This window comes from Dermacentor silvarum, chromosome 2 (assembly GCF_013339745.2).
Source record: "Dermacentor silvarum isolate Dsil-2018 chromosome 2, BIME_Dsil_1.4, whole genome shotgun sequence".
Lineage (NCBI taxonomy): Eukaryota > Metazoa > Arthropoda > Arachnida > Ixodida > Ixodidae > Dermacentor > Dermacentor silvarum.
In genome coordinates this window covers 164564354-164578966 of record NC_051155.1, presented here as the reverse complement: position 1 = coordinate 164578966, position 14613 = coordinate 164564354, and the positions used below count along the sequence as shown (strand labels likewise).

General features: G+C 46.5%; 1 protein-coding gene across 6 annotated transcripts in view; it reads left to right on the top strand.

Annotated features, from left to right (window-relative positions):
- LOC119441162 (multiple C2 and transmembrane domain-containing protein 1-like) overlaps positions 1 to 14613 on the top strand; it is an 80525-nt gene that overhangs the window by 59721 nt on the left and 6191 nt on the right. For all 6 annotated transcript variants that reach the window (XM_037705834.2, XM_049661822.1, XM_049661826.1 and 3 more), the window contains exons 8-14: positions 1557 to 1658; positions 2181 to 2258; positions 3811 to 3930; positions 6873 to 6989; positions 9947 to 9985; positions 12233 to 12336; positions 13694 to 13803. In XM_037705834.2, coding sequence (XP_037561762.2) covers positions 1557 to 1658; positions 2181 to 2258; positions 3811 to 3930; positions 6873 to 6989; positions 9947 to 9985; positions 12233 to 12336; positions 13694 to 13803 — 670 coding nt within the window. The remainder of the gene's footprint in view (positions 1 to 1556; positions 1659 to 2180; positions 2259 to 3810; positions 3931 to 6872; positions 6990 to 9946; positions 9986 to 12232; positions 12337 to 13693; positions 13804 to 14613) is intronic.

The following is a 14613-nucleotide window of genomic DNA, read 5'->3' as shown; positions in this document are numbered from 1 at the left end:
TTACTCGATGAAGCGAACATTATTGCGCAGTAAATCAAAATGCATAATTTACTAATTAACAAAATTTTAAGAATTAAGTTTTTAAGTCATTACTTTATCGCACATATTGCAATTTACGAACTGTGGCAAGTCAGAGCTAGTGCAATGCACACCTCTGTGGGAAGAATTCATAAAATGGCACCGGTTTCAAGATATGCGCCGTGAAACTTGCGGTAGTAATGTACTGTTGTTCCGATTTCATTTTTTTTTAAGGATGCTGTTTTGTGCTATCAAAATAATTAGAACGCCAATGTCTTTCTTCGCATTTTTTGGGAATGAATATATCGAAAATAGTGCCATCCTGAGAATGCGTTTCAAATGGATACGCATTGCGAACTTGCCGGCTACAATTCATAAGTTGCAATATGCGTCGTAAAGTAATTAGTTTAGAACTAATTAGTAAAATCTTATTAATTGGCCGATCATGCATTACTCGCTACATTACTCAGAGAATAATGCAGTTTAAGCACCAGAATGATGGTATCTTGTACAAGCGAACTTCAAACATTTTGTGTAGTGTATAGAAAAAAAAGAAGGGTCAATGCAAGTTCTTCTTTCTGGGGTTTTACGTGTCAAAACCAGTTCTGCTAGTGAGGCACCCCGTAGCGAAGGGCTCCGGATTAATTTTGACCACCTGGGGTTCTTTAACGTGCACTACAACGCAAGCATACGGGCGTTTTTGCATTTCGCCTCCACCGAAACGCGGCCGCCGCGACCGGGATTCGATCCCGCAACGTCGTGCCCTGCAACGCAACGCAACGCCTTAGCCACTGAGCCACTCCGGCAGGTGGGAGGGTCATACAAGTGTCGACGCTAAATATAAGCTCGGCATATATGGTGGTTCAAATGATTCGACGGTTTAATGTTGATTGTCTCTTTATTCTGTCTCTCTCATTTTCATTTTCATGTTTATTATGCGCTCATTTGTTATATTATTCGTATCGCATTTCACGCCCAACGATATCTACCTTGTCTTCTTTAGCGTGGACACTTGGTTGACCCATTTTCTTTTTTTCTGGAAGTGGTTACAAGATCCCAGATACGCCAAACCCGTGTGAAACCATCAAGCATAACCTTCTCTTCAAATGCACGCAAATCGACGCGCGCGGCGAAAGCGTGGGGCACGTGGGAACATCCGGGATACCCCGAGAGCGCGTTTGTACTCGGAAGATGGTGCTAGTAGCAAAATATCGCGCACTCTTATTAACCTCTAACGCTTACGGCTAACTATACACCTTTTCTTGTTGTTATATGATTAGTTGCTGGTTATTGCTGCGTGTTCTCGGCATGAAGAGGTATCGTTTGATACCATTTACTTGTTCGTACGACATTCACAAGTCACCTAACCGACATTTTTTTTTTTTTTATGGGAGCGGTTACAAGATATCTTGATCCCAGATGCGCCAAACCCGTGTGAAGTCAGCGACGAAGACCTTGTCTTCAAAAACAGCTGGGAGGTCTACCTCGAGTGCCTCCTGACATCGAAGCTAAGCTACCTTTCTCTGATCTTTTCCCAGGTGGACTCGCGAAAGAAGCAGTGGTATGCGCTCAAGGACGAGACTCTCGATAAGACCACGGGAGGATTCATCCTGCTCGAGATAGACCTCATTTACAATCCCGTACGTGGGTTTCCTCTACATTGCTTTCCCGTGGTGTCGTGTGAGTGAAGTCGCGTTGTCAATCTCTTCAAGGGTAGCATATGTGATATAGCTTTGCAGCACCGACAACCTGCCTACTTCTCTAGGCTGCTCTGGGCTGCTCTGGGCTGCTATGGGGTGGTGTTGCGCACCTGGAAGACGGCAACTCGCTGTTCAGGCATCGTCCGTGCACTGCGGTTCGCAGTGCACCGACGATTGTATTAAAGGGACTGACAACCGATTTTTAAGGACCTAGTTTTTTATGGCGCAATGTAAAGCTCACCCTCGGTAGTGTTTATACCTGCAGCGGTTACGTCTAAAAGTACGTGGATATTTTGTAAGCAGAATTTTTCGATCTGAGAAGCCTCTAAAAAGTTAAGTGAACCGTTACTGTTCCCACATGAAAACGGAGCGAAGTATCGCCTCATTAAGAGCACCTTTCCTGATAAAATTTTTCTATGTAAAAGAACTGATGTCCACCAATCGACTTCTCTCGTTTCCCAGGTGAAGGCTGTGATATGCTGCTTCAAGGACAAAGGCCCTGGTCCTCCGGCACTCAACGACACGGAGCTGACGAGGAGCGTAGGTATCCCATACATTAAAGATAATGAGTTATACTCTATTGCTAAATCACGCCTCTGCTACAGCAAAGCGGCCAATCTTATCATTAGAGGAGTCTCACTAAGAGCCCCCCAAAAAATGTCGAAATACGGGTGGAGATCGACGCCACCCAGAGGATCCCGCCCCCGCTCGGCAGAGACGGTTTACGACAGGAACGCAGCTTTTTAGTGTACTGTTACTGTCCATCGACATAGCTTCCCACCTGACGCCGTTGTTATAGCCATCGCGGCTGTCATTCTTGAACTTTGGGCCACGGGCTCTTCGCCCGAACCTGCTCGCATGGTGTGGTTCGTCTACACGCTCGAATTCCCTTCTTTCTTATTCCCGTTTCGTCCAGGAAAACGTGCGCACAGCAAGAGAAAGAGAGAAAAAACAAAGATATACATCATACCAGAGCCGTAAGGAGCCATTTATACTGCTGTCAGTAGTGGGCCGTAAGTGTTTTATGAACCAGCAGTTACGTTAAACGTTGGACAAGTGTTGCTTGCCAAAAACAGAGACGAAGGCGCAAGAGGTGGCTGACGCCGTGTGAAATAAATGGCCTCAATCCAAGATAGAAGATCCGTCCACAATTTTCAGCCCTTGAGAAAAGTGTGTGACGAAAGGTTAAAATCTATACAAGAAAAGATAAGACAGAAAGAGCGCCAACTCGCAACTAACATAATTCCGGCAAGCACCTAATATATGCACAAAACATACACGCGCACAACCATTACACTCGCCGCACGTGCAGGAATGCTGACAAAAGAGTTGAAATCGTAATACAAGCCATCACAAGCCAGAGGAGCTATGCTGATAGCTTCTCTGACTGATAGCTCCTTCCCCTCGCGACGCGCTCACTTCTCCGCGAGGAGTTCATAACTCGAAGGACCGGTCAGCGGAGTTCAATTGGACATTAATTCTTTCGCATTCATAACTCATAAGCGCTTAGGTGTCCTCGGATTTTTTTAATGATTCAGGATGGTATCGTCTGCTTCAGTAGCCAGTGCTTTGTTAATGCAGGCGTAAAGAATTTTTTTTTAAATTTAATTGTGGAATTTTACTTGCCCAAACCACAATCTGACTTTGACACACGCCGTAGCGGCTGACCCCAGATTCATTTCGATTATAAGGGGTTGTTTAACGTGCGCCGAATGCACGGCACACGAGCTTGTTGCATTTCGCCCCCATTCAAATGCCGCCGCACCGGCCGGGACTCGAGCCCGCGACCTCATGCTTAGCAGCGCAACGCCATAGCCACTAATCCACCGCGGCGAGTCGCCGCGAGCTGTCATCACTAGCACTATTTGTACGTATCTTGTGGCTTACCTCTATAGCAGCGACCGTGCCGTGGAAGCACTCTATCCGTTTCCCACCTATACATTCCAGTACTTCCGTGAGCGTCTAAACAATCAGTGGTCATTCAGCATTGAACTGGTCCTGCACTTGTGGCGTTGCTCGCATGATAAAGCTGCTTCTAAAAGTGACAGCCCACTTAATGGTGGCGTGTTTCATGAATCCTCTCTACACGTAGGCCTTGACTCGGAACATGTCACGTGTGAAGGCGGTGTACCAGCGCTACAAGCGGGTCCAAGGCTTCGTCCTCGGCTGCTTCAGCTGGGATTCCATCCCGCGGTCCATGATCTCCCTCTCGGTGAGAGCCCACATATGGCTGTACGATCTCTGGGAGGTGTCGCAGGTTCCATTACGCAATGTGGCGTTAAACTGCCGAGTTGGGTAAATATTTGGACGATAGAAACTATAGCAGCGACGAGGAAGGACACAGGGCCGCGCAGATTTTTCCTACTGCGACTGTAGTACCTGTCAAACTTCGATTTAACGAAACCATACTTTACGAAATTTTTGATTTAGCGAAGTGCTTGCGATTCCCCAACGCATATTCATACAGCCTTATGCACTGAAACCTCGAAGCTACAAAGTTAAATCAACACATCGTTCAACTTAACAAAGTTTTAAGAGAGAATATTTGTAAAATATGGGGGAAATATTAGTTTGCAGGTGACGGACTCCATTGACTTATTAAGCTGCGCCGCTCCCACCAAGGAAAAAATTGGCAGCATATCTGCTTGCTTCGCTGCAAATGACGTCGAAAGACGATAGTCTTCTACCGCCCCTGATACGTAACACCCTCTCTTCTCGCCCCTCCCATCCCATCACTGCTCTTTCCCTCCCCTCTCACTCCTCCCACGATGGATGCAATGGTGGTTTTGCTGAAGTCAATTCAATATTTCCCGCGTTCGCCCTGCTCTCACGCCATCTGTTGGGGCCTTTTATTACTGTTGGCTTAAAGCCGGCTACAGAGCCGCGCGGCTTCAGTCGGCTTGTTTTTAACGCGTAGCGTCTCTTCGACACCATTTCTAACGCGTTGAATTTTCATTTACTGACGTAAAGACCAGTCCAAAGTGTATTCTTAATTGAATGAACGCTGCGGATCATGGTTATGTACATATAATTTCCCTCAAATAGGCCTGAGGTTTCCTTTGCGCTGCATGATATTGACGTGTATGACCCCGTGCCACCAGTGCTAGTAGCTCGCTTGGTTTGGCCGGGCGGTTGAATCGAGTGACAGACAGACAGACAGACAGACAGACAGACAAAGTTTTTCGCGTTTAGGTAGCCCAAGAAAGACTATCGTCTTTAAAAAAAAACGCGCTCAACGGGCTCACTGTACATGCGTACGCAAGCAAAAAGAAGAAGAAAAAAAGCTACATCTTTTCCTAATCTTGAAACGATAAAGTTGTTTGTATGAATGATTTAAGTGTCTGCAAGTTAACGATGATCTCAATTTAACGAAATCATTCGTTTCCCCGCAGAAAGGTTAAAACATTTCGTCTGTCTGCCTCCACCCCAATGCGTGTGCCCCTACGACATCGCGCGAGCGCCTATATGGACAACACATATGTCACTCCCGCACTACGCGCATGAAAAGGGTCTGTGTGTTTTTATTTCATTTCACACCCACATTGTGCCGCATGACAATCCATTTCGAGTGCATATAAGCGTTGCTTGTTGGGCAAGTTATTTGTCATGTGTACATCACCGGAAGCCAGCAAACTAAGCGTAGGAGCCACTGAAGAAGAAAGGCAGAAGTGCATGCATAGCGAAGACGCTGCAGTTGCATATGATTTCTTCTCTCAAAGTATAGACAGACTCAACAAGCGCGTGGCGCAGTAGCACGACCACGTGATATCCAAACCCCAAACCAACAAACAAAACAAAGTCATGCGCAGCTATTTCAGCCGAGCAAATACAACTCATTGTCAACGAGGAAGGTGCGCTCACTCAAACTCCAAGCACTAGATTCTTGATAAAGAATGTTTTTACTATTTCCTTTTCGCTTTGTGTTCTAGGTGTCCCTACAATGCATACGTCATTGTAGAACGGTGCGCAACCCCACTGCCTATAAATTACTTGCACCGACGTCATCGTAGCCGTCATGCTGATGCACAAGCAGGTGATACGCTGAGTCTGTGATGTCACGTGAAAGCTATCAATAATATCGTTTGCACTGACGTCATCGTAGCCACCATGCTGGTGCACAAGCACGCTGATAAGCTGGTTCCGTGACGTCACGTGAAAGCTATCAATAAGGTGATTTGCGCTGACGTCATCGTAGCCGCCACGCTGGTGCACCGTCACGGTAGCTGGTTCCGTGACGTCACGTGAAAGCTATCAATAAGGTGATTTGCGCTGACGTCATCGTAGCCGCCACGCTGGTGCACCGTCACGGTGATAGTTTGAGTCCGTGACGTCACGTGAAAGCTATCAATAAAATGGTTTGCCCTGATCGTAGCCGCCATGCTGGTGCACCGTCACGGTGATAAGCTGGTTCCGTGACGTCCCGTGAAAGAAATCGATAGTGCAGTGGCAATTCACCGTCCGTATACCAGTGGAAGCCAATTCTAAGTTCTCACTCATCCTATCATTAATACAGAGGCCAACGTCAAACCTGCTGCGATGCGAGTTTACGGTAAATTGTGCACCACGCACGTGCTTCACTTAGTAAACATGTTGGAATGTGTATAGCAGTATACGCTTTCCTTTCTGGACACGACAAATACAATGTTGACACGGGCGCTTTCCCATTGACGCCAAAGCGGAGCATTCGGGCTCCTATTTGGCAATAGCGAGAAAGCTTTCTTTGACATTGCAGAAAAGTTTGTGCAGCCAAGTGCGAAAACATTGACGTCGCTTACCCAGGATATATTAGCGCAGCACACATAGCGAGACGCTAGAGTAGTGTACATGACATCCCGTTGCCATGCGCATTGCTCGAGTCACACTGTGCAAGTGCGTCATGGTGTGCTGCAGGAAATTGCCAGAGGCTCGTTGTATTCTTCGAAAAGAGATAGTTTTGCAATGTGGACAACACTGTCGCGTGAGGGCAATGTCCCCATCAGCGTTTCGAAGAATCTCAAATGTCGTTCTTTTTTTTTTTTTTTTTTTTTTTACACCGAAATGCCCACGCAGCAACTTCCTGCCTCTGAACACGATCGCATATTCAATCAACGCAATCGTTAAAGATGCTTCGCCGATCCAATAAACACTCTTCCTGGTTGTGGGCGCTCGCTGCAGTTGTTCACGTGGCTGACCCTCAAAGGCGAGCCGTACATGGTGCCCCTGGTGGGCGCCCTGCTGTTCTTCGCCGAAATGATCGTCTCCTGCTGCTGCCCCTTCGACGACGAGGATCAGGTAACGACCGACGTCGTTGTCACTGGGGTCAATCACTTCGCCGCGATGAACATCCGGCGTGCAGCAGTGCGAAATACGGGACCCACTTGGGCGGGAGAGAACGTTTAGCCCTCCTGATCGATCAGCGGGAGAGAATAGTCCTCGAGTGAACACCGGCAAAAACATGTAAAATAACGACGCCTGGAAATTTACAGTAGCTTTAGCCTTTTTGCCTGTTTTAGTTTTACCAGAATTAATACAAACTTAATTCTTTCAGTAATGTGGAAAGTTGGGCGAGTTGGTGATTAATCATCATACCGTTTTGGTGAAGCAGTGCACTGACCAGGACAAGGCGGAGAGAGACAAGAATACACGACAAGATGAAGTGTTCTGAAATAAAGTAGTTGCGAGTGCAACGAGTGTCCTGTATTCTTGTGTCTCTCCGCCTTGTCCTGGACAGTGCGCTGCTTCAGCAACACGCTATGATGATGAATTTTTCGCTCGGCGCAAGATGCGCCTATGCAGCATCCGAAATTTCCTGAACGTTGTCGTGAATTCTGTAGCAAATGAGTTGTGTCAGATGAGACTATATGCGCGCGTCACGAATAAGTGTTGCACATTCTGGAATGTGCATCGTCATCATCACGAGCGATTACTCTGACATTTGACCGAGGGATTAGATTCGACGACCACGCTCGTAGCTATCGTTGTGATTCGATAGTGTGTGCGTGCGTGTTGTTTAAAGAAATGCGCAGCATTTCCGCGGTAAGAACCGCAGAACTTTAATCCCCTCCAGCAATGGCCCGAAACCCCGACGCTAGCTGGCGTGGCCACTGCAGAGTGTCAAACCGAAACTTTTTTGTCGTTCCGGTTTTCGTTCCGGTTCAACTCCGCAGCGAAAAAATATAAAGGTTCAAACCGGTCGATTCGAACCGGTTCGAGCTAGTTCACATAACGGAAGAATAATTGCAGAAAAACATCATAAACTTATTTTGTAAAAAATCCCGACGCTGCTGCTATGCTGCACAGAAAAATTACGTGTTCTGTACTTCAGGCCGCACCTAGTTAGTAGTTAAAAAATTATTAATCAGATCGAACACCAACACTGGAATCTATGTTACGAAGCGGAGCTTTAGCGAGAGAGAGAGAGAGAGAGAGAAGAATTGATTGAGGAAACGCAGAGTCCTCCAGCCTGCTACTCTTCTTTGCAGAGGGAAGGGAAAGAGAAGATAAAGAGCTAGCGGTATGAAAAGTGATGGTGATAATAGGTATATAGGATGCGACTAATACGCGTTCTTGGCAGAGTGGCCCATTGAGAACCTTGAATCTAAGCCGGCGTTAACAATAAAATTGTGAGAGCCTTAATGGCTAGCTTCATTTATACATTACGTCGGGCCAAAGGCCCAGAAATATATATATATATATATATATATATATATATATATATATATATATATATATATATATATATATATATACGTTTTGCTTTTCGTAACTGCCTGTTATCAACTGGTGCTATGCGAATACGAGCCCTGGGCCTGTATTCGCAAAAGAAAGCTCTTACGCTAGGATTGCTCGTAATACAACATTTCACCCAATCCTGATGCCTGACATAATATTAGCGGGGGCGGCCAGCCAATGGCAGAGAGCACTTACGAATGAAACACTTTGTGAATTCGGCCACCGGATCCTATTCGGCAGGAAGACGTACGGACGAGCGACCAAAGTTTACTTAAGATGAGTAAGGACGGGCACGGGGCTCTGACACCTGTGAGGCTGCCACTCTTTTACAAAGTGAAGACTTCTTGTCACAGCATACCAGAAACATATACAGATCGCTGTTTGAGGTCTGCAACATCGGAAAGCGAGCCGACGTCTTCCACCTCGTATGCCACCGACGCAAGTTTCCAGCAATGCTATAGAGGTCAACAGGGAACCACGGCACAGAAAGGGGCTCCTGGACTGTCGTAGAATATTTATACGAGACGTCTTTCTCCGCGCAATTTTTACTTGCCCTGCACTATAGTTCCTTTTCTCTCTCCCATTTCTCCACTGAGCGCCGCTACCAATTGGTCGTACCAGTTTATTATAAATAAAACATTTGCACCAATCAGGAATAGCAGGCACGGAAAGCTTCGATTTCAAGATAACGTTGCGGAAGCACATGCTAAAAGCAATATGCCATTTCTATTGCACCTACTTCAACTTGTATACGATCGAAAGCCATGACCCCGCTAGGAAGCGCTTCTTCGTTTCAACAATCATGTACAGGTCTCCTACTAACGGAACATTATTTCACGATCACCAATTTCAAACGCTTACGAGTGCATTACTAATCTGTCGGCCCCCAACGTGATGCGTTGAAAACCGTGCTAATGATGCAGCTACTTCTACAATCAGGGGAAGATGGTGTGTGTTTACAAATGAGGTAACATAGTTAAGCCACGAATGCAGGCAATGAATGGATGAAACGCTCCAGAAAAGGTGGCCATCAAGTCTGAACCGAAAACCGTTATTTTTTTTTCTTTTCTGTTTCACTCCGGAGTCAAAAAAGTCGTAACGCTCCGGTTAAGTTCCCGTTCGAACAAAGATAACGGTTCTTGCCGGTTTTCTGCTCAGTTCCAGTCCGATATACCTATAGTGGCCAGAGGCCTTTCTAACCAGTCGGAGCGCTGCGATTCGAGGTAAAACCTCGCATAGAAAAGATGCACCATCATTCCGAGCAGCGGTTGGGCAGCGTTAAGTGTAAAATGAGTTTCAAATGCACGAAATAAATATACAGAAATTTTTATTGTGTTTTTCGCAGCTTATACATATATTGTTCCCACGAGCTTTGGATAAGCAAATATGGGCGTTCTGTAAGAAAAGGTGAATTTGGCGGTTCGGATGACTGTGTATTTGTAGAACCGGTGGCGGTATCTGTGGCGCAATTAAAAGACCACAAAGCACGCTATAGTTCTCCTTTTCTCAACTTTCAGGAGTTTCAAGACGACGGCCAACAGAGCGAAGAGGAAGGCGTGAGTTTGTGCTCCTCCAGCATAACATTTAATGAGCTTCGTATCAAAGTGACCACCGCGAATCTAGCATAATTATCACTGTCCAGTGCCATTTAAGACACCGCAAGACGTGAACCTAATTTCCAAGCATTTTTATCAAAACCAGTGTCGCAAGCAAGATACACAGAAGTACGTTGAATTGAGCTAGCTGATACGGGGATTCATTTCCCTCACACAACGCGAACAAACAACTTATATGCACACAGAAGACACAATGCTTGTATTGTCCTTTTTCGTATGTTGTCTCTGTGCCGTTGTTCGCGCAGTTATCGAAATGATATACTCCTTAGGTACGTACAAAACTTGTACGGAACACGATCACTAACGTTCTTGTCACCGAAAGAATCGGTAGTTGGCAGGAAATCGCCAAAAACAAATTTAGGTTCCCATGCACAACACCAGTGGCAGCCACGCTTGAAGATTAGATTATGCCACAAAATAAAAGTATATGTCGAAATCTGTCGTCTTCTATCATTGGGAAATAAATTAAACAAAAGAAGAGACCGCGCTAATTCGGTTCAAATACGCACCAAGTTCATGCATAGCCCGCAAATTTGGCACGCCGTTCTACCGCAAGGCAAGAACGAAGTTCTACCGGCGTATTTATGCTGTAAGATTCGATCAGTAAAGACGGAGGCCGTGCCAAGGGAGTAGGTTCGTGATGCAACCTACGCCCTTCGAGGTATGCCATCGTACAGTCGCAGACAGAATTATGACGTCACTAGCTAGATCGGTAGAGAGGAATGGCAATCATGACGTATATGTCATAGAATAGCCAGTAATATAAGTAATATAAGCGTGGTCTTATGAGGTATTTGGTTTACCTTTATTTGTATTGCGTAACGAAGCAAACGTTTCACTAACCATTAGACAACGCGGCTATAGCGAAATGTCAACTTAAAATTGGGGATTATGACCACTTTTTCACGTTGCCACCACAGTCTTATTTATGTTTAAAACCTGTGGCCACATATTGAGTCATTAATCTTCGGTCCCGCTGTCACGGCCTCTGCACCCCCCTTATTTAAATATCGCATATATCCCGTAACCTTTTTATGAAATGACCTCATATATCACATGGAATCGAGAAAAATATATATGTACCCGTAGGATGTGAGCGACATATTGGATATGAAATTACAGGGCACAAGTTTTTATTTGTTTGTTTGCTTGCTTGCTTGTTTGTTTGTTTGTTTGTTTGTTTGTTTGTTTGTTTGTTAATACAACGACGTTTATTCTCCCCGAGGAGAGTCTTTGTGAGCATGAGCCGTCATTTCACTGGGACTTGAAACATCGAATGAGAGCGCGAGTTGCGGCTGTTTCCGTGCCGCCATATTCGGTATACAAGTCTACACCCCCCACCCCCTCCTCCACCCCTCTTTTACAATGAACGGCAAACTCTCCACCGGGTTCCGGCCGGAGCACGGTGTTCATAAGGCACGAGATCGATATACGCATGCTGGCGATGACGCTTACCGCGATCGTCACTGGGATTGTTTTGTTATTTATCAGATGCTAGGAAGGACGACTCGATTTTGGGCTAAAAGTTACTGTCGTAGCTTTTAGCCCAAAATGACCGTCCAGTTTTTGTTTACTGGAACATAAAGCATGATTCGATTTGAAAAATAAAAAAAAGTACGAGCAACAATGTCTGGAAATTTAAGTTTTAAGAGGCAATTCTGTTTCAGCGATTTTCGTTTGCCAACAATCATAGAACTTCCTACGAGAGTGCTAAAAGAAATCTCGCACAAGTGTCTACGGAAGCTGCAAATATGGCGATTCAACCAGAATGATGAGTACAGGATACATGGATTGGCCTATAAACTTCGCTCTTTTTTTTTTTTTTGTCTCTCTTGCTTTAAGCAACTTTGTGATTTTGCAAATTGATCTTATTCAACGAGATATTGCGTTATAACTTCGATTTTGGTGCTCACGAGGGTTTCTACGGGTATTCGGGGCGCAGGCTCCTTTTCCCAAGCGTATCACCCCTGAGGGAAGCCTAACGCCAGGCCGGTGTACGATTGCGCCCCTTTAAATCAGTGGGTGGCCGGCAGCGGTGGGAATCGAACCCACAAACTCCCGCAGCCGAGATCACGACAGGTCACGCGCGACGGCCGCCGACAGCCCGGGCCCCTAAAGTGCTTCGCACTTAAAGACTTCATGCGAGGCGCTCACTTACCTTTCATTTTTCCCATTGCAATGACACAGTCGCGGCAATCCCTCAAGGCAAAGCTGGTGCGGCTACAAGAGATGGCCGCCACCATGCAGAACACCATGGGTGCGGTGGCCTCGTACGGCGAGCGGCTTCACAAGTCAGTAGCCGTCACCACATTTCTCACACGCTTAGGCCTATCTCGCTTAGAAGGTAAAGCTTAGAAAATAACACCCAAAATTATGGGACATGCGCTCCGCGAACCAGCTGGATGACCGCAAATAGATTGCGGCATAATGTTGGTCGCACATGATAAATATAGTCTTGAACTTTTTATTTGAGGCTTCGCGCGCCACGCTTCGCAGAAATTCAGGTTCTTCGTAGCATTTTGCCGACGGCATAGTACAGCGAGTCCCGAGGTATACGTTTCGCCCAGGCACTGTAATCTCATTGCGCACGGGCGCGTAGTCCCATGCATGGCATCACTCCTATATTTCGCGGGTTTTCTCTCATCGGCGGAAAAAGTGCAGACGCGATATGTACAGTCTGTTTCACACTTAGGGAAAACTCGGAGCGCCTTGCAATGCGCTCCGAGTTTTCCCCTAAGTGTGAAGCAGACTGTACCTTGCTGGAAACACGTCATTTTCACTCCGTGTGATTCCCTACAACTTTCTAGTTGACATCGCGATGATTCGAACAATTACAAAGTTTGGTAATTACTTTAATTAACTAACTGGATGACAGGGACATTTTTGTACTTCTGACGGTTTCTCAACAAGACTTCGAACTTGGTCTTATTCGCGTAGAATGATCCGTCGTTTGTGCAAGCTTTGTGCATGATATATAGCTGGATAGAGAGATACAAGCTATAATGATACGCTGCTGGAGATGTTAGCCTGCCTAATGATACAGCCGGGACATCCTGTACAACCTGCATGCGACATCGTGCCAGGTTAGCCGATACTGCAAAACCACCACATACACCGAAACAACCAAGGAAAGCGTTTCGCATATATGCGTTCCTATAAGCTTCGGGAATATTCGCTTTGCATTTGTCCAAGTACTGAGCCCTTCAGTTCTCCGACATCGTCTGTATATTCACGTATTTCAAGTGCCCGTTTACAAACTTCACGACCACGCTTGCGTTGTAACATTGTATACCACATTGCGTACGACAAAATAAGCGTACGACAAATTCGCAGTCCCATAATTACACGTATTTTGGAAATTATGCGCAGTTCATATTTGAACTGCGACTGAATGTTTTGTATGTGATGTATATAAAGTTTAAGATGATTTATTGACCATGTTGTCAAAACGATGTCAAACGCAGCGAGCGGTTAACTTTACCTCCAATTCCGTCCACGCATGCAGTTCCGTCAAGTCTTGTAATTAGGAGGGAGTCAACCTATAGGACGTCCTGTCAAATGATTTATCCACTTGTCAAACGTTTCCGCATCAGTCATTTGCGCCAGCAATGCGAAGACCCGCGTTGTAATGTTCTGTTTACCCCTCAGCACGATGGTGTTCGCCGACCCGTTCGTCTCGAGGATGTTCCTCGCGATGCTGCTCGTCGCCGGCTTCTTGGCCTACATTGTTCCGGCGCGCTACTGGATCCTCATGATCGGTGAGACGGATCCCACTCCAGTAAACCGTTCAGCCTGTGACCTTTCAGCGTGGACTACGATATTGTACTACAATGTTTCTACAATTTCCTTTGCTCTTTAGACAAAACGTTTGTTGGTATTCAACGCTTTTTTTTTTTCATCACTCCTAACTCGACGTCTAAAAATCCCTCAAGCGTTTTTTTTTTTCTTTCTTTTTTTGCGAAGCATTTCTTTGCCTAGTCCGGGTCAAGGTCAAATGCGATGCCGTCCAAGGTCACAGAGTTTGTCGCCGATGCGCACGCACCCCGAGGGAGCCGCTCTCGCTGTCCGCTTTGGATTCAACTCCTCGCTCGACGCGCATGCTCGCGCTCTCCCACGCGCCCGCTCATCACACACCGCCACTGGCTTGACGCCTCCTCTCCTTGCTCCACTCACCGTGTGCGCGCCGCAAATAGACGTGGTTCGGTTGCGCTAGCTGCGCTATGTTGCGCATAGGCCCCTACTCGCAGATAAAACAATGATCCCTCGAAAGTATCAAGCGGACGCGGAGCGTAGGAGTGCAAGGGCTTTGCAGAGGACACGGAGGTACGCGATGCGTACCGAAGTGGCGAGGCAGGAGGCGATGCTACGGGCCGATGAGATACGCGCGGTCGTGGAGCGCGAGCAACAAGAGACGCGTGCCCGAAGAATAGTAGCGGCACGCCAAGCGATCGGTCGCTGAACAGGCCGCCGAGGCCAAGCGGTGCCGATTGGAGGACCGCCACTTGCAGGACGCATACGCATACTTTCAAAATCACTTTATCGAAGACGTATTCGGTGGGGCGCGTAGC